Here is a 27,546-nt window from a genome sequence, read left to right on the forward strand (position 1 = left end):
TTTTTATCACTCATCTTTAATAATAAAATAGGTTCCTATGCAGCACATACCTCAGACATAACTTAAGGTTCTGTTTAACAACCCCCCCAAAAAAAGGGATAAAAAAGTGTCACTAAATAACAAAGTAAATGTCGTTAAACATCAAGACCACCTTAAATTCATATCCAAGCAAAAAGACTAAGAATAAGTTAACCCGACTTGTTTACAAAAATAATTATTTATCAAGTAATGTTTTATATCAGAGCTGCCTGAATGAATTGCCTCAGACTTAATCTCAATTGTATAGCTTATTTCCTTTCTTACCCGGGATACAAAGTATCTGAATGAACGTGTCATTAAGGGATACTTTACCAAAAACAATAAAAAAGTTTAAAAATAAAAACTGTCATTTATTTATAAAATATCAAATAAGGCCTCTGACGTTTGAGTCATTAGCCCTTTTCAATCAGCCTCATCCAACCCACTCACACCAAACTTAAGATAGAAAAATTTTCTGAAGTATAGAGTAGTTTTGAATTTTACCGGTATATGAATTTATACATACAATTACCACCTAAAGTAATACTTAACAAATTACATACTCAAGGTAGAATTTCCTATTTGTCTTAATTTTAATATGTATTCAATATAAATGAGTACAATATATTTAATCAAGTTTGATACTCTTATCCCTTTTTACTACAATCACCACAACATAAGAAAATTTAGGTTTCAACTGATGTTAAAGCACATGTCTATATCCGGTGGCTTTTAAAAAATTTACATACTATATATTTGACATTTTAAAAAGACAACAGAAAACAAATACTTCTAAATCCACAGATTACTCCATCCCACTCCCACTTTCAGCTGAAAGGTCTTAAGAAAAATCTTACAGATTATGAGGATCAGATGGAGCCTAAAAACAGATCCAGAATTTTTTTTTTGAAATTTTAATTCACTTTCTTTTTGTATCTCAAGAATACTTAAAAAAAAAAGTTTTATGAGCCAGAAGAATTCCCAATTCACTTTTAAAATTACCATATCTTTCTTGCTACAGCAAACATTTCAATTCTGTTAACTAAATGAACTACATAATACCCTTAAAAATCAGCCAGAGCAGAGAAAAACAAATTTTATCTTCATTATTGACTTCGAACCAAAACTTATTCTTTCAAAGGAGTAGTTTAACCTACTAAATATGTCTATTATAAGATCTTCTTTCTTAGAAAGTAGTATTCCTTCTTTTTCATTCCTGAAATGATATTTCTTACACTTCAACAAGCTATGGACGATTGTTAGCTAAGTATCAGTTATGGTAAGTTGCTAAAATTGAATTATTTCTTTTGTTTATGGTACATATAACACATTCATTCCTATAGCCTTTAAAACTTTTCTTTCACAAAAATTTAAATAAATGTGAAAGTAGGCAATCACTAAAGCTGAAGTCTCATGGCACATAAACTTTGTATTAACTTTGACGCCAAATTGGAAGGATGAAATTTAGCATTCAAATCTTCAGTTCACAAAACAGTGGCCAAAATTTATATTTTTAGATTTGTGTAATTTTATGAATTCTCAAACATTTGTTGGGAATATTCAAGTTTACCTAATGAATCACCCAGAAAACCAGCACCACTGCCAAAAACTCTTGATATATTCAGTAGTCACTGTGAAAACGTTTCATTTCTTTACCAGTTGGCAATGGCTGTTTCTGTTTTCCATTATGTTTTGGAAAAAAGTCTATGACCATTAACTGCATTTTTTTGTTGCTATCTCATAGCCAGTGCACTATACATATTTATAGAGAAAAGAATAAAGTACTGAATTTTCTGTTCGTTCATTCATTCACTTATTTGACCATTTGGAGCCATGTAAGAAGCTCACAGACTCAGAAGCTCTTCAGCTCTTCCTCAGACTCAAGTCACTGTTGGTCACTAATGCTGACAAAGAAGTACTTTCCGACGCATCATCTTTCCTTAGGTTCAAAAATGATTCTCGAGTTATTTGAAGGATCTCTCTCAAGCCTTTGTTTTCTTGCTATAAGGCAAACAAAAACAAAAATGCAGTCGCCATCTACAAGGTAGCTAAACAGCACAAACATATTTTAAGAAAAACTAAACATATGAAGGTATAACAAATAAGTTCTGTAATTGTCATTAATGTACTCAATGATGTATGCAGTTGGCAATTTGAATCTAAAAAACACTTAAACAGCTCGGAATTGTCTTCAACATCTTACACAACTGCAACGCCTTCTTATTCAAGCAGCTATAATTGTAAATAGAAACTCAGAAATGGCCTTATTTTACAATCACAGAGATGAAGAAAATAACATATAGATTTATATTTATATAAACTCATAAAGCCAGTGAATAGGCTACAATCTCTTAGCACTTTGTAGTAGTTTTATTACTTTTCATGATAGCACAGAATGAAGGACAAGTTTCTCTCACTGGAATTTGGGAGCAGCAGGGTTGGGGTAGCTGATGGTATTTGTCAAGAAGGAATGTAAGTAACCAAATCTGACACTGGTAAATAACTTTGCTTTCCACTCCCCTTTTGGTTATTGTAAAAAGTTTGTAGACATTTAACAATAACCTTTCATAATTTATTCTCTACCATTTTGTCTTTAGTCTTGCTTTCTAAATTTTAGTAGTTTAAAGCAGATTGCCCACCATGATTTCAAAATGAAGCTCTTAAAGTATAAAAGTCTACTGTACTGATATCAGTTATTCAGTGACTTGCACTTTAGCTATCACAAAATAAAGGAGGATGAGACAAAGGCTTTGAGAGTCCCCAGAAAAATAAGAGTGCTCCTAAATATCTGTGGTTTAAAAAAAATTTCCCTGTATCACCATGATCTCTAATAGAACAAACAAAATTTTAAATATTACTCAACTGAAGAAGTACATTCACCTCATAAGATAAGCAATATAGGATCAAACCTCAATTTTCTAAATTACTGGTATATTGTAAGTTACTAATGATCCTAGATTCTTGCATTACCATATAAATGGTCTTGCATAATATGCCCATATAAACAGCATCCAGGAGAACATTATCAGTACCCCAGAAAAGTAAGTGTGTGTGTGTATACACATTTAAAAATGAGATATATTTTCTGACATAAATCTTTGTATGGACAGTTTTCGCCTACAGTTACGATATAAAACTTACTTCAAGTTGAAATATTCGTTCTTGTTCCTTGCAACCCTGTTGCTCATCAATTTCAATGGCTTTCCTCATTACTGCTGCCATTTCAGTTATCTGGTCAACATGTGCTTGCAGTTCCTGAAAAAGAAGGTTGGGAGTTGGAAGTCAGCAAAATACTTTATTATTTTTATTTCTGGATCCTCTCCTTTTTTTTTTTTTATAAAATCTGCAGTATCACTTAACATGAATATAATATTCTTACATTGTCACTTAATATAAATAAAACAAATATTCACAATGGAGTTGGTTGACCACAGATGTGCTTTTAAAATCAGGTTTGTTAGAACTGGAATTAAGAATAAGCAGCACAATATAATTAAACATAGCAGCAAGAAAAGTATTCGTATTTTACATTCCTCTCACCACAATTATCAACTTTTTTTTTTGCACTTACACACACTATTGTTCAAAGTAATGGGAAAGATAAAAGTTGCCGACACATTCAATCTTTTTTCCTCTCAGAAGTCTTCAATGATTTAGAAATCTTTTCTGTTTTGCTCAGGCCTATAAATTGACCTCAATCCAATCTGTAACCTTTTCTAGATCATGATCCTCTTTGAGATCAGGAACTGCATCTTTACATCCACCCATTATTTAGTGTATGGTATAAGATAAATATTGGATAAAATGAGCACAATTCTGCTTTTCAGTATTAAAATATTAAATGGCCTTTGCCAACTATTGAAAATACAGTATCAGTATAATATAGATATCCACATTTGTTAGGTGCAGCAAGTAGCATAAATTCTTTCAATCTCATTCTCTTATTTTTTGCACACCTATGATGTGCCAGTACTGTGCTAAACAACAGGAATACAAAGACTGTTAAGACATGTTCCCTGATCTATAGGAGCTTACAGTCTAGTGAAAGAGACAGACAAAAAAGGTTTAAAATCAACAGAAACTTGCGAATAATCATTTCTCAATGAACAGCTTCTATAGATCACGATTCACTGGCAACTGAGAGATATTTTATTATATTAAGCCCAAGACCTAAATATAAAAGTGAATAACTAACCAAAGGAACATTGTCTTTTTAGTAATTATATATATACTTTTTTGTAAAAAGAATTTAACAGTACTCCAAAAACCCACAGAAGTTGTTAAGCTGGAAGAAATGATAAAGTAGTATCTTTGGCAAATCACATTTAATAGCCTCTTAACCAACAGAAATGTAGGTCCTTTTAATGGGGAAACCTATACACTGCTACTACTCAGCAAGAAGGTACTATAAAAGACTAATCTGTGCTGTCTAACACAATGCTATTTAAACTTAATTAAAATAAATATATTTTTAAAAATTAACAATTAATCGAGACCATCCTGGCCAACATGGTGAAACCCCATCTCTACTAAAAATACAAAAATTGGCCGGGTGTGGTGGCGTGCGCCTATAGTCTCAGCTACTCAGGAGGTGGAGGCATGAGAATTACTTGAACCCAGGAGGCGGAGGTTGAAGTGAGCTGAGACCGTGTCACTGCACTCCAGCCTGGGTGACAGAGTGAGAGTCCATCTCAAAAAAAAAGAAAAGAAATTAACAATTCAGTCCCTCAGCTGCAGTAGTGACACTGCAAGTGCTCAATAGCCACATGTGGCTACTGGCTTCCACACTGGACAGCACAGATAAAAAACATCCCCATCATTTCAGAAAAGTTCTGAACAGTTTTGAAGTAGATTATAGTAGCAAGAATGTTATCAGGACAAATATTTGTCATATTCCGCAAGTTAATCATTAAAAATTCCTCCCATTGTCGAGGGAGCATAACATATAAAAGCAAGTAAGTACAGATCATTGCAGCAGCAAACTGAATAAAGGGTAATGAGTAAAAATTTTGAATACCAATAGCTTTCTCAATTTATGATTTTCGTCAGTCCTATGGCACTGACCTAAGTTTAAAAAGTATACAGGAAGCATTTCTTTGCCTTTAAAATAGAAGGGAAAAAAACGAATTTTTTCAGCACAGAGTCTCTTCTAACAAAACTCATAACACCCAATACTTCAAACAGAACAGCATTTTTATAGGCCAGGGTAATGCACTTATTAACTATAAAATCTTTAGAGAAGTATCACAGACTTTTTAATGAGCACAAGAGGCAAGATCTGTGCTTTCAAAACTGTCTTGAAGACAAGAAGTGTCACCAACATAACCCTTGAACTGTAAAACTGTCTTGAAGACAAGAAGTGTCACCAACATAACCCTTGAACTGTCTTGAAATGTCTTTCATTTCTAACTCCCTGTCTAGGTGTGTATTCCTTCTTTATTCAATAAAGATCTGCCACAAGTGAGTTAAAAAAAAAATAGTTAAGACACAACGGAGAGAGCACTACGATGCTTAATCCTAACATATAAACAAAGGAGTACAAACTATCCAAAATCTGAATAAAAACATTTAGTACTTTGACCAAAATTTTTATGAAATCAGGTTAAAATTAATGCCAAGAAAATATCTTTGATATCCAGAAAGAAAATGACTGTTTTACAGCAACAGGTAACAAGAACAAATAAAGAGTTGGGCTGAATAACCTATAAAACTTGAAAATATCTAACAAGCTGTACATGATATAATACACAGAAAATTAATGAAAGATTTAAAGTTTCTACACTTAACAGCATGGCTATTAAAGACACAACATTCTTTTAATAAATTTCATTTATTTGCTGATCTAATCTGGGAGGGAAATTCAATGTAAAAAAACTTTTAAAATGGACCCCCCTTCCATCCACACCCCAAAAGTTGACTGTTTATTTAGTGTACATTCTGATTTGCTTCCAAGTGCCTTCTCTCCAGTCCATGTTGAGGTGCTTCAAGGATGTGTCGAGATGCATCAAGGAAGAATCCTTCGGAGTTGTTACGATGCACCATGTCAATCTGTAGTATAGAGTCATTATAATGTTAATACGGATACTATCCGTAATTTAAAAACTGAATGAGTGTTAGTTCATGCGTGTTAGCCAACTGTTTGAAATGTTTGCTTTTTTAAGATTTCCAAAAAGGCATCTGTTCAAAAATAATGTGAAAATTAGTATTTGGGTAAAAATGAGCTCTCAAACTTTCTAATGCCTTTTAAGTATGTGCTCAAAAACTTCTAGGTAAGGGCAAAGTTCTGTTTTATAACAGTCTCAAAAGGATCTCTTAATCCAATCCAAAATGCTGTTATGTGTAATTCTATTCTTTAGCCCTAAATGTGTTGTAAAATTACTTTTGTGCTTAGGCATATCAGAGCATTAGTACCTAAACTAATCCTAGAATACCATACTTTTTGTGCCTTTATTATACAGTTTCTCTGCCCACTCACTTCTGCTTGTTGACCTAGCTACCCATCATTAATTCAAAGCTGGACGGACACAGATTTTCTTCCCTTCCCTGATACCTTTCCAGATTTTCCTTATGACAATCAATATTGCTCCCTCTAGCATTCCAGTAACAATTCATATCTCTACTAAGAGATGCATCACAACCTGCCTTATAGTAGATAGTCATGTTTGTGTCTGTATCTCCCATTATACTGCAAGCTTGTACATTCATCTTATTAGTACCCACAACTAACTCAGTGCAAGTATTAATGTTTGTTTAATTAAGTCAAAGTGTCTCCTTTTTGGGAAAAATCAAAATCACAAACATTAATATGTATTAGTGAGAATTAATAACAAGTAACAGAATAGTCATTTTATGGGAGGCAAGGATCACCTGAACTTAGATGAAGAATTCAATCTACATAATGAAAAAGGATTGTTCACAGCTATCATAGGGAATGTTTAACTTTCCTAATTAATAAACCAGCTCTGGTGAATAGTAAAATCTAATGTATTTTAGAAAACATTTGCTTCTGCCATAGTTGCTACCAGATAGGACCAACAAGCTGTATTCTTTTGTAATGGTATTCTTCCCTTTAGATCTTTAACATTTTATTTTTTACATTATAAAACATACAAACCTTTTGGAAATTCTCAAGATTACATTTATCTTACTAATAATATTAAGCCAATTCCCTTTAGTGTCTTTAGAAAAGTCTTAGTTATTATTATACCTTTAAATTTAAATGATTTTAGAATGGTCTCATTAACAATAGTTACATTTTGTATGAAAAATATCACCACTTAAAACATCCACGGATTTCCATGTGATTAGGAGATGAATAGTGTAATTAGAAAATATTAAACATAAATTCATTAATTTATGATTTTACTGGTTGACATAAGAGGTACCTATTATTAGGTTTTCTAATATATAAAGGCACAAAAAGAGCTATTTGATAGGTATTTAATTCTAATAGAATTACTAATAAGTTAAAAACACCTGAAAGCACCAAAATGGAAGAAGTATTTTAAAGAATCTAAAATATGTTTCAGTAATATATAATTATAAAAATAATTATATTTCTATTGTAACAAATGGGGGAAAAGGTTCATATCACCATTTCTTAAATAATAATAATAACTAATAGTCAGCTCACCATTATGTAATACAGATAACAGCCTTGTTTCCACAATCTAGTTTAATATTTTTATTTCACATCAGCAATTAAAATTCAGTTAAAATAAATATAAACAAGAAAGGATCACTCTACTTGTTTTCATAGCAGTTGCCATAAAATATGGGAACATACCAAAGGGAATAGCCACAGGAATGACAAAGGGATGAACGGCAGGTAAAACACTAATTTATAACTACTTCTGCTTTGTTTGTAAAAAAATGATGTCAATTGGTATGCAATACTGAGGCAGGGAAGCAAAACTTTAATATGTTTTTTCCATTATAATAATTAAGATCATTTCTAGTCTGGATGAATTAGTTAGCCTCATTCAGAAAATAGTCTTAAGAAAAACAAATCTATATTAAATTGCTTTCAGATTTTAAAAAAAGTTTTCAGTATTTTTTATTTTTGCAAGAGAAGTCAATACACAAATTTATCAGAAAAAAAATTTCTGTGTGTGTGTGTTATTTTCTTAGAGACAAGTTCTCACTCGGTTGTCTAGATGGGAGTGCAATGGCATGATCACAGCTCATTGTAACTTCGAACTCCTGAGCTGAAATGATCTATCCACCTCAGCCTCCCAAGAAGCTAGGCCTGCAGGCGTGTGCTACCATACTTGGCTAACTTTTTTACTTTTTGTAGAGATGGAGTCGTGCTATGTTGCCTAGGTGGTCTTGAACTTCTGGTCTCAAGCGATCCTCCTACCTTGGCCTCCCCAAGTGCTGGGATTATAGGCACGAACCACCATGCCCAGCCTTTAAAAAAATATTTCTTAAAAGCATATAGCCCTACAAAAATAATGTTGAATAGTACAGACTTACCTTTATATCCAAAATAAAACTTATTTTTCAACATACAAATTAAAAGTGTCTAAGAAACAGTGAGAGCTATAAGAGTCAATCAAACAGAAAATGGTATATAACAAGAAATGGAAAAATTAGAAGAAGGAGAAAATGTCAATTAAAAAGATGAAACATTCAACATCATGTTAAAATGCCACTACTAGATACCTGTGATTTTTTTTACAAAAAAATCTGAACACAGGATAATCAATCATCTTTCTTTTTCATTTCACATCACATTTATAGAATGCATTACCTTGGAGTGCTGCTCTTTTAACTTCATTATTATACCCGGATCATCTTTTTTGCTAGCCATTAGCAATCTAAACATTTGTTCTCGATACTTGCTCATTATAAGTTCCAAGGCCGACTGATGTTCTTCCAGAGATGTACGCAATTCTATCAAGAATAACATTGAATTTTATTCAAACTTGAGTTAAAAGTACACAAAATATTCTCTTCCACTAAGTGACTTATGAATAGGACATAAAAAAAAAACACAATGCACAAAAACCTAGCCATATAGCAATAGGGAACACCAAATTAAGTCCTTTATTCATTTTTTGAATGAGCATTTTAAACCTGTTTTTTGAGAATCATTTCAACAAAGATTTACTAAACAGCAGTTAAATATCAGCCAAGACTCCCTCTATATTAAGAATACCACAGGGCCACCACAGACTTCAAGAAGAGAAAACAAGTATGTGGGAGGTGCAGAGTTGAGTGTCAGTCAAATAGATTTAAGAGATGTCTGTGAGGAGAAATTGGTGGAAGCTTTGTAGAAGTACAGTGTGAGTTTCCTCAGTTGAAAAGTAAAGGAATGGACATTCTAAGCAGGGAGGCATGCAAACAGATGATGTGTTTAGGAAGTGATTTGTTTCGGCAAGAGCACAGAGTTTATGGTAAATAAAGCTGTGGGAAGAAGATAAAAAAAGGCTGGGAATTGATTTTTAGGGTTCTTGTAAAAAGTAGTATGTAGACAGTAAAGTTCTTAAGCAAAAGAATAACATGATCAGATTGATTTTTGAAATATCAATCTGATGCTTATGTCGAAGACAGACTGGAAGGGGGAAGAGAGACTGGAATCAGGGAGATCAGTTTGGACATTTCGGGTAAGAGACTGAGCATCTAATCTGGGGGCCAATGCAGTGGGACTGCAGAGAACGAAGCTGACTTACTTCATAGCTAACAACAGTGGTGCTAACTGGATATTGAAGGTGAGAATCTAAGAGGATGTAAGCAAGGCAGATGTTTGTATGTAGGTAATAATATAGAGCAATAAATATGGTTTAGGAATGGAGACTAGAAATGGGATTAATGTCAAAAAGTAACATATCTTGCCTTTGTTTTCTTGTTGCAATTCTCTGATTTGTCTGTTTTCTTGCTGGATTCCCATAACTAATGTGGAGCGTGGCCGATGTCTTGCAACTTCATTAAGTTCTTGAATTTCTTCCTGATACTAATGGGGAACAAAACATGTGGGATGAAAATATCTGCAAATATATATCTGATATAGAAATATATCTGAAATATACACATAAATATCTGATAAGAGCTTAGTATCCAGAATATATAAAGAACTCTTACAACTCAACAATAAACTGGAAATAACTTCCATTGTTAAAAGTGGCAAAGGATTTGAATAAATATTTATCTAAAGAAGACACAAATAGCCAATAAGCACATGAAAAGATGCTTAATTAACATAACTAGTCATTACAGGTCTGCAATTCAATATAACCCACTAGGATGATTATAATAAAGACAATAACAATTGTTGGAGAGGATGCGAAGAAAGTGGAACCTTCCATACATTGTTGATGGAATGTAAAGGGATGTAGGTCTTGGGTGTCCAATCTTCTGGCTTCCCTGGGCACGTTGAAGAAGAACTGTCAGGCCATTGCATAAAATACACTAACACTAACTACAGCTGATGAGCTTTAAAAAAAAAAAAAGTTGTGTAATGTTTTAACAAAGTCTGCAAATTTGTGTAGGGCTGCGTTCAAAGCCATCCTGTGCCATATGCAGCCAGCAAGTCACAGGATGGACAAGCTTGGTGCAGCTGCTTTGGGAAACAATGTGGCAGATCCTCAAAAACTTTAACCAAGTTATTATAGGACCCATTCATTCCACTTCTAGGTATATACCCAAGAAAACTGAAAACATATGTATGCACAGAAACTTGTACACAAATATTGACAGCAGCATATTCTTACTAGCCAGAAAGCAAAATAATCTGAATGCCTATCAGCTGATGAATGGATAAAAACAATGTGCTGTATTCCTTATGATGCAATATTTGGCAATAAACAGGAATGAAGTAGTGACACATGCTACAACAGAGATGAACCTTAAAAACATTACGTTAAGAAGCCAATCACAAAACGTCATGTATTTTATCATTCAATTCATATGAAATGTCCAGAATAGGCAAATTTATAGAGATAGAAATATTAGTCATTGCCAAAGACTGAGAAGGAAAGGGGAAACTAGAGAGACCACTGATGGATGTAAGGTTTTATGATGATGAAATGTTCTCGAATCACATAGTGGTTATACTGCATAACCTGCAAATGTGTACTAAAATCCAATGAACTGTATCCTTCATAAAGGTAAATTTTATGGTATGTGAATATCTCAATAATAATTATAGAACATGTACAAAAGAAATGCAAATGGATTTTTCATTAAGAAAATGAGAATCTTATTTTAAAATCACACTCATTTGTTTTCAAGGCATTTTCATCAGACAGTAATACATTCATTATAACACTCCTGGTTCTTTTTTTCCTTTTTTTTTTGAGACGGAGTTTCGCTCTTGTTACCAAGGCTGGAGTGCAATGGCACGGTCTGGGCTCACCACAACCTCCGCCTCCTGGGTTCAGGCAATTCTCCTGCCTCGGCCTCCAGAGTAGTTGGGATTACAGGCACGCGCCACCATGCCCAGCTAATTTTTTGTATTTTTAGTAGAGATGGGGTTTCACCATGTTGACCAAGATGGTCTTGATCTCTTGACCTCGTGATCCACCTGCCCCGGCCTCCCAAAGTGCTGGGATTACAGGCTTGAGCCACCGAGCCCAGCCAACACTCCTGGTTCTTAACTTCAGATGTCAAACTCCTTTTTTAACAACTCAATACCAGATATATGTTCACTGAAGTGCCTGAGTCTAGCTGGGCAGTTGGTTAGGGATGCAGGTAAATCTATTTAGGGCAACAAAGTTGTAAAACCAAATAAGTGAACTTGCTCCACTATTTCCAGTAGCTTTGTTAAAAATACTGTCCTAGAATTGCTTCCATGTACAAAATAGATGAGGAGAGTTGGCTATGGATATACATTTTCCCCCTCTGATTTCCACCATAATGTCAGAGATTTTACAATTTTCTTAAATGACTTGAAAATTTTTATCAGAAGGTTTAAAATAGGGTTTAAACTCCGTGGCCCTATTCTGTTATACAATAGTAAAAATAGCAAGAAGAAAGCCCTTTTTATTTATTCTTTAATTGGCAGCATTGAATAAAAAATAAGGGAGCAAGAATGGGTACAATAATTGCACAGACTATATATCAGATATTACCTTGCATCATTTTCAAAAGCTATTTTGTTGTTAAACAGCATCACCTAAGTACTTTTATAAAGAAAAATATGAACATTTCCACATTATATAAGACAGAACAAAATGTGTACCAACATTAGTAAAAGGTATTAACTGGTCTTTGTCAAATGTTTCTAGACCTAACAAATTCATTTATTTCAGACTCAAATGTGCAACTCTTGTCAGCAAAATAAGCAATCAAATCTAGGTCTAGTTTTGATCTAGAAATGTATGTCTACATATGTCACCTGAACATGACAAAATTAAAGTAAACCTGAAACACACAAGTCAAGTTACTTTAAAATTTAAGAGAACATTGAAAAAAAAAAAGATATATTAATTAGCCAGCAATACATAACTGTCAATGACTGCTTTTGTTAAACAGAAGGAACAAGAAAAATCAAACCTGTTTCATGGCTTCTACTCGCTTGTTGAGAGCTGTGGTTTGCTCAATCAGAGATTCCGCTGCATCGTCGTGATCTCTTAATCTTTCAACAAGAGCTTTAGCATCAGCAAGTGCCTTCTCAATTGTGCAACTCATTTCTAAAGAAATATCTATAATTAAAATTAAAATCAAGACTCAAAATAAAATCAACATATCACCTTATTTTAGTTTCATGTCTACACAGATATGCTCTGTAAGCCACATTTGTTACAATATGGTTTACTGCCTAGGGAGGAAAAAACATCTAAGAACACCTGTGATTTTGCTTCTGTTAGAATGGCACAAACTTGAAAGTAAATTTATAATATTACAAAAAAACTAAAACACATTTAAAAGATTTGCAGGTATAACTAGAATGTATTTAAAACACTCTGAATTTACAGTGGGAAAAAAGTACATGAATATAGTTAGTCCAAAAGTCCAACGAATGTAATGTTACACAGAAATCATGCCCTTTATGAGGGCATTCCCTATCTTGTCACTTTTGAGAAAGATCATTTGGTTCACCGGCCTGTATTCTGGGGTCAATGACTATGAGATCTTTAACTGTAAGAACGCTTCCTGACCTCTGACCTCTGCTTGGTCAGGTGACTTGAGACACTGTTCACAAACGCTGCTGACCAGCCAAAGTGGCCTCAATGTGTCATGCTACATCAAAGTCTCAACCACCTCTTGGAAGAACTTCTGCTTCTTATATAAAGTTGCATTATAATTCTAACACTTGCATTTTCCTTAGTAAAGTGCAAAAAAAAAAAAAGCTTTGACTTAGAACAAATTGGTAATTATGAGAAACTTCTGATATGTTAAAATCAGTAAGTAATGTGTTTAAGAGTAACTGAAAAAATTATGAGACAAAACATGAAATAGCTTCTTCAACTAGTATGTAGAAACCTCAAAATATTGGAATAATTTTAAATACTCTCTTTTCAAAACTTTATGTTTCTTCTGAAATTTACCCTCCTTGAAATCTTTTTATCTTTCCACTAAGTCTTACCTAAACTTTTGATATAAGCCATCCTTTCTTCAGGGTTTTCTCAAAATAATAATAATAATAATAATAATAATAAAATCACACTAAATTACTAGGCCAGAAGCCAGGTCTACAGAAGTTAAATTAAAACTTTGGTGTAGATCGAAGTCAAAGGTTATAAACAAAGATTTTCATCAACTAGTAAGACAGCAATTTGCCACAGCATTCGGGACTTTGTTGTTATATACCACTGCCCTGGACTACAGATCTGTACCAACTAGTTCAATTAATGATTATCCCCTCCAGTACAAAAAAAACCCAGAAAACAAAAAACAATGCAATAAGGTAGAAAAGAGAAGATTTAAATAACTCAACAGCATAAAATATTTTCTAAAACACAGCAGGCAATTTCAGAAGCATTTCTTCTGTTATTATAAATAGGGTCACACATAAATAAGAGGATTTAATTAAAGTAAATTTAAAGCGTCAATGTAGAAAATATCCAACATATGACCAGACATTTCCAGAGAGCCTTAAGAAGTAAACAAGCTGGAAATTATATAACTTCTGGCTCTCTAGAGAAAACAACCACAAGATTTGCCTTTTAAGATTCGGGAGATAAGGATACTTGAAAATATGACAAAGGGCCATTAAAGGAACCAAAGTCTGATACTGGCTAAAACCCAAAACTACAACTATCCAAAATCTATCTAAAGATGCAGCTCTGAGAGAGGCATTAGCGTCCAATAATAAATACCCTGTACTTCCTCTAAATTTCCAAGGGAATTATCTAAAATTGTAGATAGACAACTTTATTTGTTAAGAAACTTAACATAACTTAAACAACTTTATTTGTTAAGAAACTTAACATAAATGGATAAATTGGTTAAATGGGCATCACTATAACTCCCATTAATCCCATTACTATAGAACACCAGATCCTTCTGAGTACTTTTAAAGCTGTCTGTAAAGCAAAAAAAAGGAAGAAAAAAGAAAAACAGGGACTGACTTTTAATAAGAAAAAATTAAACCCAAAAAATTGGTTTTATAGTAAAAATAACAGGTTGTAACAGACGGTGAAAGTAATAAAAGACAAATTTGAAATTCTACAACAAATTGTAAAAGATTTGAGAGAAAATAAAATTTATCTTGGTTTAATAGAACTTAAGTAATAGAACTCTCTACCGTCTTAATCTGTAAATGATATTGCTGGGACCACTATCAGAAGAATCAGTCTTTGTGCACTGAAACATAACATCTACAAATGCAACAGATAGGATGTGTTTCCAAATTAAATGCAATAAGCTAGATAGCCCTCAGTTTAGACAGTCTTCCTACATAAACATAACTCTTTTTGGAGTACAACAATAGTGTACTGTGTTCTGGTAGTATTAACAACATGGCATCAAAATCCCATTGCCTATTATATCATATACCTTAGGCTGGGTGCAGTGGCTCACGCATGTAATTCCAGCACTTTGGAAGGCCCAGGAGGGCATATCACTTGAAGTCAGGAGTTCAAGATCAGCCTGGCCAACATGGTGAAATACTGTCTCTACCAAGAATACAAAAATTATACAGGTGTGATGGCGGGTGCCTGTAATCCCAGCTATTCAGGAGACTGAGTCAGCAGAATCACTTGAACCTGGGAGGTAGAGGTTGCAGTGAGCCAAGATCACACCATTGAACTACAGCCTGGGCAACAGAATGAAATTCTGTCTCAATCAATTGGCAGGCAAGCAAGCAAGCTGCGCATGGTGGTGGATGCCTGTAATCCCAACTATTTAGGAGGCTAAGGCAGGAGAATCATTTAAACCTGGGTGGCGGAGGTGGCAGTGAGCCATCGTGCCACTGCACTCCAGCCTGGGCAACAGAGTGAGACTCCATCTAAAACAAACAAAGAAAAGAAATCATATGCCTTAATTCAGCAGCTACAGTTTAGCTTGCTTCAAAGCAATTACAAACCTCAACTGAACTGATCACAGCATCTTCAGAGGTTATATTAGGCCTTTAAACCTTATGTTACCATGCACAGTAAATCCCTATTGTTAAAGAAAACCATCCACATTTTCTATCATTTGAGTAATTATGGTAATTATAAAATATTGTTATGTTCTCTTTTTCATATTACCATCCACTGGAATAACAGTATTAATCCAGCAACCTTTACCTATTGCAGGGAAGATCTCATGATTGTGATTCCATCACAGTAAGTATTCAAGCCTAAAACAAAACTTTTAAATTTTCTAGTACTAAATCCTGATTTTATTGTTTGTTAATGGGTTTATCTTAAAAACAAAAATCGGCAATATCAGGCTTGATATGCAATATGTACTTCAGTCACTCTGATAAAATACAATTTCTTACAGGAAGCCAGATTGATCAAATGACTTAACTGTGGTCCTCTAAGATAGAACAACTTACTAAAATAAAAGTAAATACATACACTTATAGCTGGTACGCTTTTAGAATAATCCACTTCTCTGAAATGCTGCAAAGAAAAGAGGGTCCTCAGATATCCTTTAAAAACAACAAGTACATTAACTTTGGCTTGATGGCAGCTGCGTAATATAACTGCTATCATAAAGGTAGAAACAATATTGTAGATACCATAGACATCCCTTAAAGTTCATTACTATAAATAGGATGCTTTGACTAAACGTCCTTATGCAAAGGACTCATATGAAACTATAAAATAAATTCATCAAGAAATTCAAAGATTCCATGACAGATACACCAAATTTAGCCTGTCATATTTCAAAAGAACCATATAACCACCAAGTTGTAAGATCCATGAAGATAAAAACTGACACAACCAGAGTGGCTACTTGATAGCACCACATAAAACCTCAAACAGACACTACTCCATGAAACATTTCATTTAAGTAGAAAAAAATGGCCACAATATTAAATATAGATGGAAAAACTTACCTTGGATAGCATAGGACACTGGTCAGTTATGCTTCATTTGTAAATAAATTAATCTGAAAAAACTGTAGGCCAGGCACAGTGGCATATGCCTGTAATCCCAGCACTATAGGAGGCTGAAGCGGATGGATCACCTGAGGTCAAGAGTTCGACCAGCCTGATTACCATCGTGAAACTCCATCTCTACTAAACACAAAAAAATTAGCCAGGTGTGGTGGTGCATGCCAGTAATCTGGGCTACTTGGGAGGCTGAGACAGGAGAATTGCTTGTACCTGGGAGGGGGAGGTTGCAGTGAGCCAAAATCACACCACTGCACTCCAGCCTAGGCAACAAGAGTAAAACTCTGTCTCAAAAAAAAAAAAAAAAAAAGAAGAAGAAGAAAAGAAAAAAAAGAAAACCTGTAATGGTGAAGCAAGGACTAAAGCCATTCCTGAACAACTTTCTGAACATCTCTATGAAGACTTGCCTCTCTATATGGTTTAGGAGTATGTACTATTTTTATTATTTTAATTATAACTGTTTTTAGAGATGAGGTCTTGCTGACACCTGGACAGGAATTCCTGGACTCCAAAGATCCTCCACTTTAGTCTCCCTAGTAGCTGAGACTATAGGCACATGCTACTATGCTGGGCAATATTCTTAAATATACTAGTAATAGTATATTTATGTTATGAATACCTTAGAAGAGTCCCTTATTGAAAAGACACAATATTCACAATGACTGTGTAATATTTTGTGTATTCTCCCAAGGGCATTCTAACTTGTCATCCGATACTATAAAAACATATTTAACTGCAACAGTGGAAACTCATAAATGTTGATGATGTAATATTTTGCTTCTTTCTAAGAAACCTTGTCTTCATCATTTCCAGTCTCCAGGGACCCCCAAGCACGAGTTTCCAACAAGATCTAAGTCCAGACACATTGTAATCACATTTCTGAAACCTATAGACAAAGAGAAAATCTTTAAAGAAGCCAGAGAAAAATGACACATTACTCATAGAGAACAACTGGGTTTCCCATCAGAAATGAAGGCCAGTAAAAAGTGGAACAACACTTTCAAAATGCTGAAAGAACAGACCTGTCAACCCAAAATTCTATAACCAGCAAAAATATCTTTCATATATGAAGGTGAAATAAACATCATTCTCAGCTGAAGAGAAAGAATTTCCAGTAGTCTTATTATAAAGAACACTCTTCAGATAGAAGCAAAGTGTTATTAGAAGAAAACTTAGAACATCAGGAATTAAGGAAGAGTGACAGAAATTGTAAGTATCTGGGTAAATATTCCTCTTGGTTCTTTTAAATGTCTAATGTTGAAAAACAAGAATTATAATATTTATCTAATGAAATTTTTAATTTATATAGGGAAATACATAACTACAACAAGACGGGAGGAGGCTAAAAGGGCCTAGATAGTGATCAGATTTCTACACTTCACTTGAAGTTCTAAAAATATGAATTTTAAGTAGACTTAAAAATGTACATATATTGTAATTCCTAAGAGATCCCTAAAATAACTGTACAGAGATAATAGTCAAAACCACAATCGATTAAAATGATTAAAAAGTGTTCAATAACCCAAAAGACAGAGAAAAGGCAAAACAAAGGAATATCAAAGGAACAAAAAGAAAACAAATGCTAAGACAGCAGAACTTAATCCAAACATTAATAATTTCACTAAATATGAATGTCCTCGACACATGGATTAAGATAGATTATCATAATTTAAAAAGAGTACCCAACTATGCATTGTTTATATGAAACCCACTTTAAATATGATATGGGTAGGTTAAAGTAAAAGGATGGGCCAGTTCATGAATCCCAGCACTTTGGTAGGCCGAGATGGGAGGATGGCTTAAGCTCAGGAATTCCAGACCAGCCTGGGCAACATGGAAAAACCCTGTCACCACAAAAAATTTAAAAATTAACTGGGTATGGTGACATATGCCTGTAGTCCCAGTTACTTGTAAGGGTGAGGCTACAGTGAACCCTGACTGTGCCCCTGCATTACTGCTTGGACAACAGAGTGAGACTTTGTCTCAATTAAAAAAAAAAAGTTAAAAGGATGAAAAAGAGGATATATTATACAAATATTAGTCAAAAGAAAGCCGGGGGCTAATAAGAACATGAAAACATGGTCAACATAACTAGCCATCAGTGAAATGCAATTCAAAACCACAGTGAGATACGCCCAGTAGAATGGCTATAATACAAAAGATAGTAGGTGTTGGCTAGGATACAAAGAATGTGAAATGGTATAGCCACTCTGGAAAACAGTCTGGCACTTCCTCAAAAGGTTAAACGTGTGGTCCAACAATTCCACTCCTTGATATATACCAAGAAAATGAAAGTATGTCAATGCAAAAAACTGTACATAAATGTTCACAGCATTATTATTCATAATGGCCCAGAAGTAGAATTAACCCAAATTTCCACCAACTGATAAATGAATAAATATGATGTGTTCATACGGTGGAATATTTGGCAGGAAAAAAAAAAAAGTAGAAGGGAATGATGTCCTGACACATGCTATAACATGGATGAAAATTGAAGAAATTATGCTAAGTGAAAGAATTTAGTCACAAAGACAACATATGACACCATTTATATAAAATGTACAGAAGAGGCAAATCCACAAAGGCTGAAAGTAGATTAGTGAATGTCTAGGGCTGGGGAATTAGGAAAAGGCAGGAGGAATGAGAAGTGACTGTTAATGAACATATGGTTTCTTTTTGCAGGCAAAAAGTGTTCTAAAATTGATTTTGGTGATGGTTACAAAACTCTGAATATACTAAAAATCCTAAAAGTTTATGCTTTAAATAGGTAAGCAGTATGGTATGTGAATTACATATCTTAATAAAGGTGTTATATTTAAGTAAAGAGCTAGAGTGGCTACATAATATCAGACAAGGCCAGGAGCAGTGGCCCACACCCATATAATCCCAGCACTTTGGGGGGCTGAGGCTGGCAGATCATGAACCCAGGGGTTCTAGAACAGCCTGGGAAACATGGCGAAACCCCATCTCTACTAAGAATACAAAAAATTAACTGGGTGTGGTGGTGGAAACCAGCAATCGCAGCTAGTTGGGAGGTGGAGGTAGGAGGATCACCTAAGCCCAGGAGGTTGAGGCTGCAGTGAGCCATGATCATGCTACTACACTCTAGCCTGGGCAACAGAGTAAGACTCTGCCTCAAAAAACAAATGTCAGATTAAGTGAACTTCAGAGAAAAGAAAATTATCAGGGAGAGAGGAACATTACATAATGATAAAAAGCACAATTCACCAAGAAGACATCAGAATCCTAAAAGCATACACAACTATAATTAAAGAGCTTCAAAATACAAAGCACTAACTCAAACAACTGAAAAGATAAACAGGCATATCCACCCTTACTGCTGAAAAATTAAACACTCCTTTCTCAGTAACTGGCAAAAATCAGCAAGAATAGAGGCAAAATGAACACCAACAAGTAACTGGCTTGAACTGGTATTTATGAAATGCTATAACCACCAACAACAGAGTACACATTCTTTTTAAGTGCACAAGACATTCACAAGGACAGACTGTATTCTGGGTCACAAAACAAACCTTAACAAATTTAAAAGAACTGTAATCATACAAATTATGCTTTTCTTTTTTTTTTTTTTTTGAGATGGAGTTTCGCTCTTGTCACCCAGGCTGGAGTGCAATGGCATGATCTCGGCTCACTGCAACCTCTGCCTCCCAGATTCAAGCGATTCTCCTGTCTCAGCCTCCCAAGTAGCTGGGATTACAGGAGTTCATCACCAGGCTCATCTAATTTTTGTATTTTTAGTAAAGATGGGGTTTCACTAGTTGGCCAAGCTGGTCTTGAACACTTGACTTCGGTGATCCACCCACCTCGGCCTCCCAAAGTGCTGAGATTACAGGCATGAGCCACCACACCTGGCTGGTACAAATTACGCTGATTATAATGAAATTAAACTAAATTATTAAGAGAGAACAAGAAAATCTCCAAACATTTGGAAGTTAAACAATGTAAGTTTTTGACATAGTAAGTCAAAAAGGAAGTCTCTGGAAATTAGAAGATACTTTGATCTAAATAAACATGAAAATACAAAATATCAAAAATTTTGGCATGTATGTAAAACTGTACTTTGAAGCAAATTTACAGCATTAAATGCTTATATTAGAAAATTAGAAAGATCTCTAATCAATTATGTAAGCCTCAACCTTTAGGAACTTGGAGAAGAAGAGCAAAATAAACCCTAAGAAAAGAGAAGGCAGTAATAAAGAGTAGAAATCAGTTAAATTGAAAACAGGAAAGCAACAGAGAAAACCCAATGAAATCAAAAGCCAGTCCTTCGAAAAAAGTAAAAATGGAAAAAACTCCTGCAAAATGAACTAAGAAAAAAAGAGAGCAGACATAAATTACTAATGGAAAGAAGGGATACCAGGAAAGAAGAGATATCACTACAGACCTCTAATTCAATTCAAAGGATAAGTGAATACAATAATAAATTCCACACACACGAATTGGGTAATTTAAATGAAATGGATCAATTCCTCAAAAAAAACAAACTACATAAAGTCACACAAGATGAAATGCACAACTATGAATAGTTCTATTATAACTACTTTAAGAAACTGAATTTGTAATTAGAAATCTTCTGCAAAGTCAAGTAAGGTCAGAATTGTAAAATGACTATTGGATTTGATATGTAGAGGCTACTGTGACCTCAAGAAGAAGACAGAATTGTAGTGCAGTTGCTGGGCCAAAATAACTGACTGGAATGAGTTCGAGAAAGAATAAGAGAGATTAGAAACTGTGATTGTAGATAACTCTTTCAAGGGAGTTTGCTATAAAAGGAAAGAGAGGGTGAGGCTGGAGGAGCACTTGAAACCAGGAGTTCAAGACTAGCCTGGGCAATATAGTGAGACTCCATCTCTAAAAACTTTTTTTTTCATTAGCTAGGCATGGTGGCTCTCACCCGTTGTCCCGGCTACTTGAGAAATCTTCTGCAAAAAATCTCCAGACCCAGATGGCTTCAAGGACAAATTCTTTCATACATTTAAAGAAGAAATAACACCAATATTACACAGTCTCTTAAAAAAAAAGAAGAAGTAGAAGAAAATAGTTGTACATTTAAACTCATAAAATGATGGCAGTATTACGGATACCAAAAGCAAAGATAATACAAGAAAACCACGGACTAATATCCTTCATTAATATAAATGAAAAACCCATAAGAAAATATTAGTAACTAAAATTCAGCAACATATAATGAGAGTAATATACCATGACTAATTGGAGTTTATTCCAGATTCAAGGCTGTCTCAGTTTTCAAAAATCAGTGTAATCCACCGAAGAAGAAAACCACTTAGGCATACCAAATGGAATATTATAAAAAAATTCAGCATCCTTTCATAATACAAATTTTTTGCAAGCTAGGACTAGATGATTTTTTTTTTAACTGAGAAAGGGCATTTTCAAAACACTTAACAGCAAACATCACACTTCATAATCAAAGAGTGACTGCTTTCCCAATAAAATTAGGAACAAGGGAAGGATGTCTTCTATCACCAGCTTGTTCAATATATTAGTGCAATAAGGCTAGGAAGGAGGGGAGAAAGCATAGATTGGAAAAGACAGCCGACATTGTTGTCTGTGTAGAAAACTCCAAAGAACTAAAACAAAACTCCTAAAGCTAATACATTGTTTTAGCAATGTCACAGGATGTAAGCACAAGAATCAACAGTTTTTCTATATTATAGTAGGAAAAAAAACCCCAGAGATTCCTGGACATAAATTAAAACGTATGCAAAATCTGTTTGCTGATAACTACAAAATGCTAATGAAAGAAACTAAAGAGGCTCTAAATAAATTAAACATACTGTGTTCATGGACTAGAAGACTCAACATAGTAGCGATGTTTTCTTGTTCTTTTTTTTTTTGAGACAGTCTTACTCTGTTGCCCAGGCTGTTGGAGTGCAGTGATGCGATCTTGCCTCACTGCAACCTCTAGCTCCCAGGTTCAAGCGATTCTCTTGCCTCAGCTTCCTGAGTAGTTGGGATTACAGGCATGTGCCACCATGCCCAGCTAATTTTTGTATTTTTAGTAGACAGCGTTTTGCCATGTTGGCCAGACTGGACTTGAACTCCTGACCTCAAGTGATCCTCCTGCTTCAACCTCCCAAAATGCTGGGATTAGGGTAGAGGCGTGAGCCACCTCACCTGGCTGAAATGTCAAGTTTTCTGTAACTGTTCTACAGACAGTGCAATTTCCAATCAGGACTTTTTAGAGAAAGTGACAAGCTAATTCTGAAATTTCTATGGAAATGCAAAGAAACTGGATAATACAAAACAACTATGAAAACAAATAAAGTTGGAGAAACTATTTGTTTTCACACTACCAAAGTTTAAGACTTACTATAAAGCTACTGCAGTCAAGATGGCATTGAGCTGATAGAGACAGAATAGTTTAGAAACAGGGCCATAGAAAAATGGCCAACTGATTTTTGAAAAAGGGGCACAGGCAAGTCAAAGGAGATCTGTTCAACAAATGTTGTTGGAAGAACTGGGTATCTATATGCCAAAAGTTTAACCCCAACATAATTCTTACACTTTATGCAAAAATTAACTCAAAATTGACCGTAAGTCTAAATGTAAAATTAAAAACAGTAACACTCCTGGGAAAAAAATAAGAGAAAATCTTTGTGACCTAGGGTTAGGCAAAGGTTTCTGTAAACATGATACTAAAAGTATAATTCATAAAAGAAAAATTTGATAAACTGGACCTCATCAAAATCACAAACTTTTGCTCTGGGGAAGACACTGCTTAGAGAGTTTGAAAAGACAAGATACAACTGAGAGAAAATATTTTCAAATCACTTATCTAGCAAAGGATGTGTAGCTAGAATACATAAAACTCTCTCAAAACAATAAGAAAATAATCCAAATAAAAATGAACAAAATACTCTACTAGTAAACCAAAAAGATATGGATGACAAGAAACACGAAAAAATGTTCAACATCGTTAGCCGTTAGAGAAATGCAGATGAAACCTGATGAAAACCATGATGAAACCTGCCTATTAAAAAGACTATTTCTGTATCAATACCACATTGCCTCAAATTTAACAGCTATAAAATAAACTCTATCTACTATCTAATACGGATAAGTAACTATTCTTCAAAATTGCTTCACCTATTCTTTGCCTTCTCTCTAACCTAATTCTAACCAAAGGGATCTCTAGAATACCCCAGAGGAAAATCAAACTGCTAGGTAATAATTTCAATGAATTCAACTGTTGGTAGCTTTCTGAATCTGAGCAACACTAACCTTATACTGTCATTTGGGCAAGAGGACAAGTTTTATATCCATTTTACCAATGAGGAAATAGATGCATGGATTCCAAATCTAAAAAGCCAAATGATAGCACCACAAAGCAAGAAAAGAGCCAAACTAGTCCCAAAAATAGAACTTCTGATCCCCAGTCCGGTGTTTTATTCTTGAGCCAAGTTGAATTCCCAGGGTCCTGTTTGCTTTTTACCTATATAGAAACCACCTCAAACTCATTAGGTGGGGGGAAAAAAAGCAAATTCCCTCATCCTACCCCACAAACGGAACATGAAAGATATTATGAAAAGTTTTTTGGGTCAGCAATAGAAAAGAAATAAGAATGCATATGAAATTTTAAAGAATAAAAAAAAGTCAAATGTTTTCCAGACATAAAAGCCTAGCAAACCATTTTAATTAGGTGTCACAGTTAATTATAAGATCAATGAATGTTTACGGATGGGCTTTTTAAAAATCGTAATTAACATCCGATTTATGAAAAACTCTTCTCCAGACTGCATAATGAAATACAAAATGAACTACATTTAAAATCTGTTTTGTTAACTATAAAAACCTACCTATTCAGGGAAAGGAATTATAAACAGCAGATAGCTTAAAGCATAATTTTATTAGCAATTCAGAAAAACAATGACAAGAGTTTCTAAGAATTTGCATGTTCATTTCCTGTATGTGAAACCACACAAAAGTTTGAATATTTTATAATATGCATTTACTTTATCACCTTTTTTGAAGACCATTGTGCTTCCCCTCTTTTTTGGCCAGGAAGTAGAGTAGGAGGAAGACTGTTTTCCAAACTCTCTAACAAGTTTCAAATTTTATAAACAAACTTCAGTAAAAAAGGAATATTCTACACTTTTCAACCTGTTTTTATAGTGCCTATCTTAACTAGCCATAATACACTTACTTACATTATTTTCTATAGGTAGTTTCAAATTACAAGTGAATTTTTTTTAACCAAGTTTAAAAAAATTTTTTTTCTTTTCTGTGTTAGTCATATTCTCGCCCACTTTACCACCCAAAGACTTTCGCAGTCAGACTTCTGGCAGAAGGTTTAGAACATTCTGCTGCTGATAAAAGAGAAACCACCGCCCACCCAAGACAGCAATTGCCAGCTGTTTTTTGGTTAAGAAAAATTTAAGGAAATTCAAGTCAAAATTTTTAAGCCAACCACAGAAAATAAATGGGAATATGTATGAAATATAAGAAAACTTTTAAAGAATAAAAAAAATTTCGAATGTTTTCCAGATAATAAAAGCCTAGCAATCATTTAAATTAGGCATTACATTAATTATAAGATCAATGAATGTTTACAGATTGGAAACCCTTCTGTTTCCCTTAACTGCAAGTAAACTACACCTACCACTACAGGAATACAAAGAAATATTCTGACTACTGATATACCCTAGATGTGTCTTTAAATGTCAAGAATCTAGTTTAAATTTTTTTCATGTTCAAGTTATTCGTCTCTGATATTAAGTAGTACATAATATGAACTGACCCATATGAAAATAAAAAAATTTAAAATATAGTTATGGTTTTCATAGAAACATAATCATAAGAAAGAAACGATGCATACAAATTACATATAAAAATAAGCACTGATACAGGCATATCATTGTATCTGAAAGCAAAGAATATTTTCACTGTCCTTGAAAACAGTGCAATGAATACATGTTTGGAACTGTATTCAATTAATTTTTAAAGTTGGAAGAAAGACTTTGGAAGTAATGGCGCTGGAGGATTTTTTTTTTTTAAATACACGTTCCCTTAGAATTGTGGCTGAATTTAAGTTTCATATTCAAACAATTATGACAATTCAGGAAGGAACTAACCTAATCTAAACCAGTTATTTCTAACCTACAGACTAATGAGTCAGTGGAAGAGTTGCCTGAATGCACATACTCCAAGCACTGTCTGTAGTCTAAAACATTTCTGCTCCATTTTTCTAACATAAACAGATATTATAAAAATAAAATACAAAGTCATTTAAAAGCATAGTAGTTTTCTGTCATATATAATTTCAATCAACAATTACTAAAAGTACAATTGCGTAAGTGTAGGATTTCTTAAATTCAAAACAGATCAGGGGCCTTTAAGCTAATGCACAAAGTTCCTTCTGGCTCCAAAATTCTTTGATATTAAAAGATGAAGAACTCTTAACGGTGAATTCTTTAGCACTATTCCATTTCTATAAGCATACATAGGTACATATAAATAATGCTTACTACGAGCCAAGCATTGGACTCTTCGTCAGAGATGAATAAGACATGATTCCAGACCCAGGTTCAAATTGGCAGGAGAGACAGATACATAAACAAATAATACAACCTAATAAATACTGCAGAAGAAATGTTTCAAACGCGTTGGGAACACAGCGGTATCCATTCACCTGCGGGAGTCTGAGAAGAAAAAATTTATGATTTGGGTTTTGATAGGTGGTAAAACAGAGGAACAGTAAGCGTTCTAGACAGATGGTACCGCACGTACAGAAGTACAGAGTTGTCAAAGTGCATGGCATGTTTGAGGAAACAGCCAGTATAATCTGCTATGGTCAGATATTAAAGCAAGACTAAAAGGTAAAATGGATTGGGACAGACTGTAAAAGATCCTGAATGATGATGTACTTAACAATTAGGATTTGATTCTGTCAGCAATATGGTTACTAAAAAGTTTAAGGAAAGAACAGAGATAAATATGTATTTTAGAATAACTCTATGGAAGGATTATAGTAGGGAAACCAGTGTAGTAGGGCAAGGGGCAACTAGAGTATTTCTGGCGAAAGAAAAAATAATACAGTGCAGTGAGTGGAAATGAAGAACCAAGAATAATTCCTGGTTTTCTAGTTCGGATAACAGGACAGATAAGGAACCATTATCAGGGATGGGATACAGAAGGACGACAGGAAGAGAACCAGAACAGAGTAATGCTCCTTGGAGAGCAGTTTCAAGAAACAAGTTATCTTCATTAAACGCTGCTAACAGGTGACTGAAAGGGTCCCCCGTCCGGTGGTGAGCTCGCAGGTGGGTAAGGCAGGAAGAAAGCAGATACGGAAGATGTGTCCACAGGGTTAGGGCCAAGGCTTTTCATTAAACTTTCTGAACCGCAGCTCCATTAAGAGGAGCTCGGAGCCGGGGGACACGGAGAAAAAGTCCGGCTCCCAGGAGTTGGGAGCCCGCGGCTGGAAGCGGCCGGGAGCTGGCGCCGGTGGTTCTAGAGGCGCAGGGCACCGGCCTCAATGAAGGACGCCCGCGACTCGCCCACCACCGCTCCTGTCCCTGGATTTAGTCTACTTACTCTCCTTTTAGTCCCTCGCAGGCGTCAGCTGTGGCGATCCAACTCAATGCCTCAACCAACCCGGACGTATGCACCCAAGGGAAGAAACTCCTCGCCCCTAATCCGCCTCCTCAGCGAGCAGACGCAGAACCGGACCGAGGTGGCAGGGGGGTGGCCGAGAGGCCAGCGGTATTCAGCCCCATCACCGACTGGGGAGACACCTCCGCCGACCGCCTCCGACCGTCGCTCCCGGAGGACTCCAGCCTCGCGAGATTTCCTTCCTCGCGTTACGGTGAGGCAGAGCCGACCTCTAGCCGCTTTGCGCGAGCATGCGGGGCGGGGCCCTTTTATGTCCCTCCCTGTCCTCCCCTCTCAGGTTTTCACTCGGCCTCTCGCAAAGTCTCGCGATTTTTTCCAGGGGAAAGCGGCCTGGGTGGAGAGACCGAGAAGGGGAGACCGAGTGGGTGGGCCCTACGTTT

At 34.9% G+C, this 27,546-nt stretch overlaps 1 protein-coding gene across 13 annotated transcripts; it reads right to left on the reverse strand.

The window, feature by feature from the left end:
• On the reverse strand, positions 1–27,328 carry FGFR1OP2 (FGFR1 oncogene partner 2). Of its 13 annotated transcripts, XM_078339067.1 has the most exons (9): positions 27,089–27,328; positions 15,969–16,013; positions 14,959–15,409; positions 12,514–12,650; positions 9,856–9,973; positions 8,771–8,913; positions 5,953–6,066; positions 3,160–3,273; positions 1–2,019 (listed from the first exon to the last, which is right to left on the reverse strand). In XM_078339067.1, the coding sequence occupies exons 4-9, from the start codon at positions 12,646–12,648 to the stop codon at positions 1,882–1,884; spliced, it is 762 nt and encodes a 253-aa protein (XP_078195193.1). In that variant the 5' UTR covers positions 12,649–12,650; positions 14,959–15,409; positions 15,969–16,013; positions 27,089–27,328; the 3' UTR covers positions 1–1,881. The 13 variants fall into 13 exon arrangements, with proteins under 13 accessions (XP_078195193.1, XP_078195194.1, XP_035111902.1 ...); XM_078339068.1 differs by lacking the exon at positions 15,969–16,013 and having other exon boundaries at positions 14,959–15,167; XM_035256011.3 differs by lacking the exon at positions 14,959–15,409.
• Positions 27,329–27,546: the final 218 nt, after the last annotated feature.

The sequence above is a fragment of the Callithrix jacchus genome, chromosome 9 (assembly GCF_049354715.1).
Source record: "Callithrix jacchus isolate 240 chromosome 9, calJac240_pri, whole genome shotgun sequence".
NCBI classification, from domain to species: domain Eukaryota; kingdom Metazoa; phylum Chordata; class Mammalia; order Primates; family Cebidae; genus Callithrix; species Callithrix jacchus.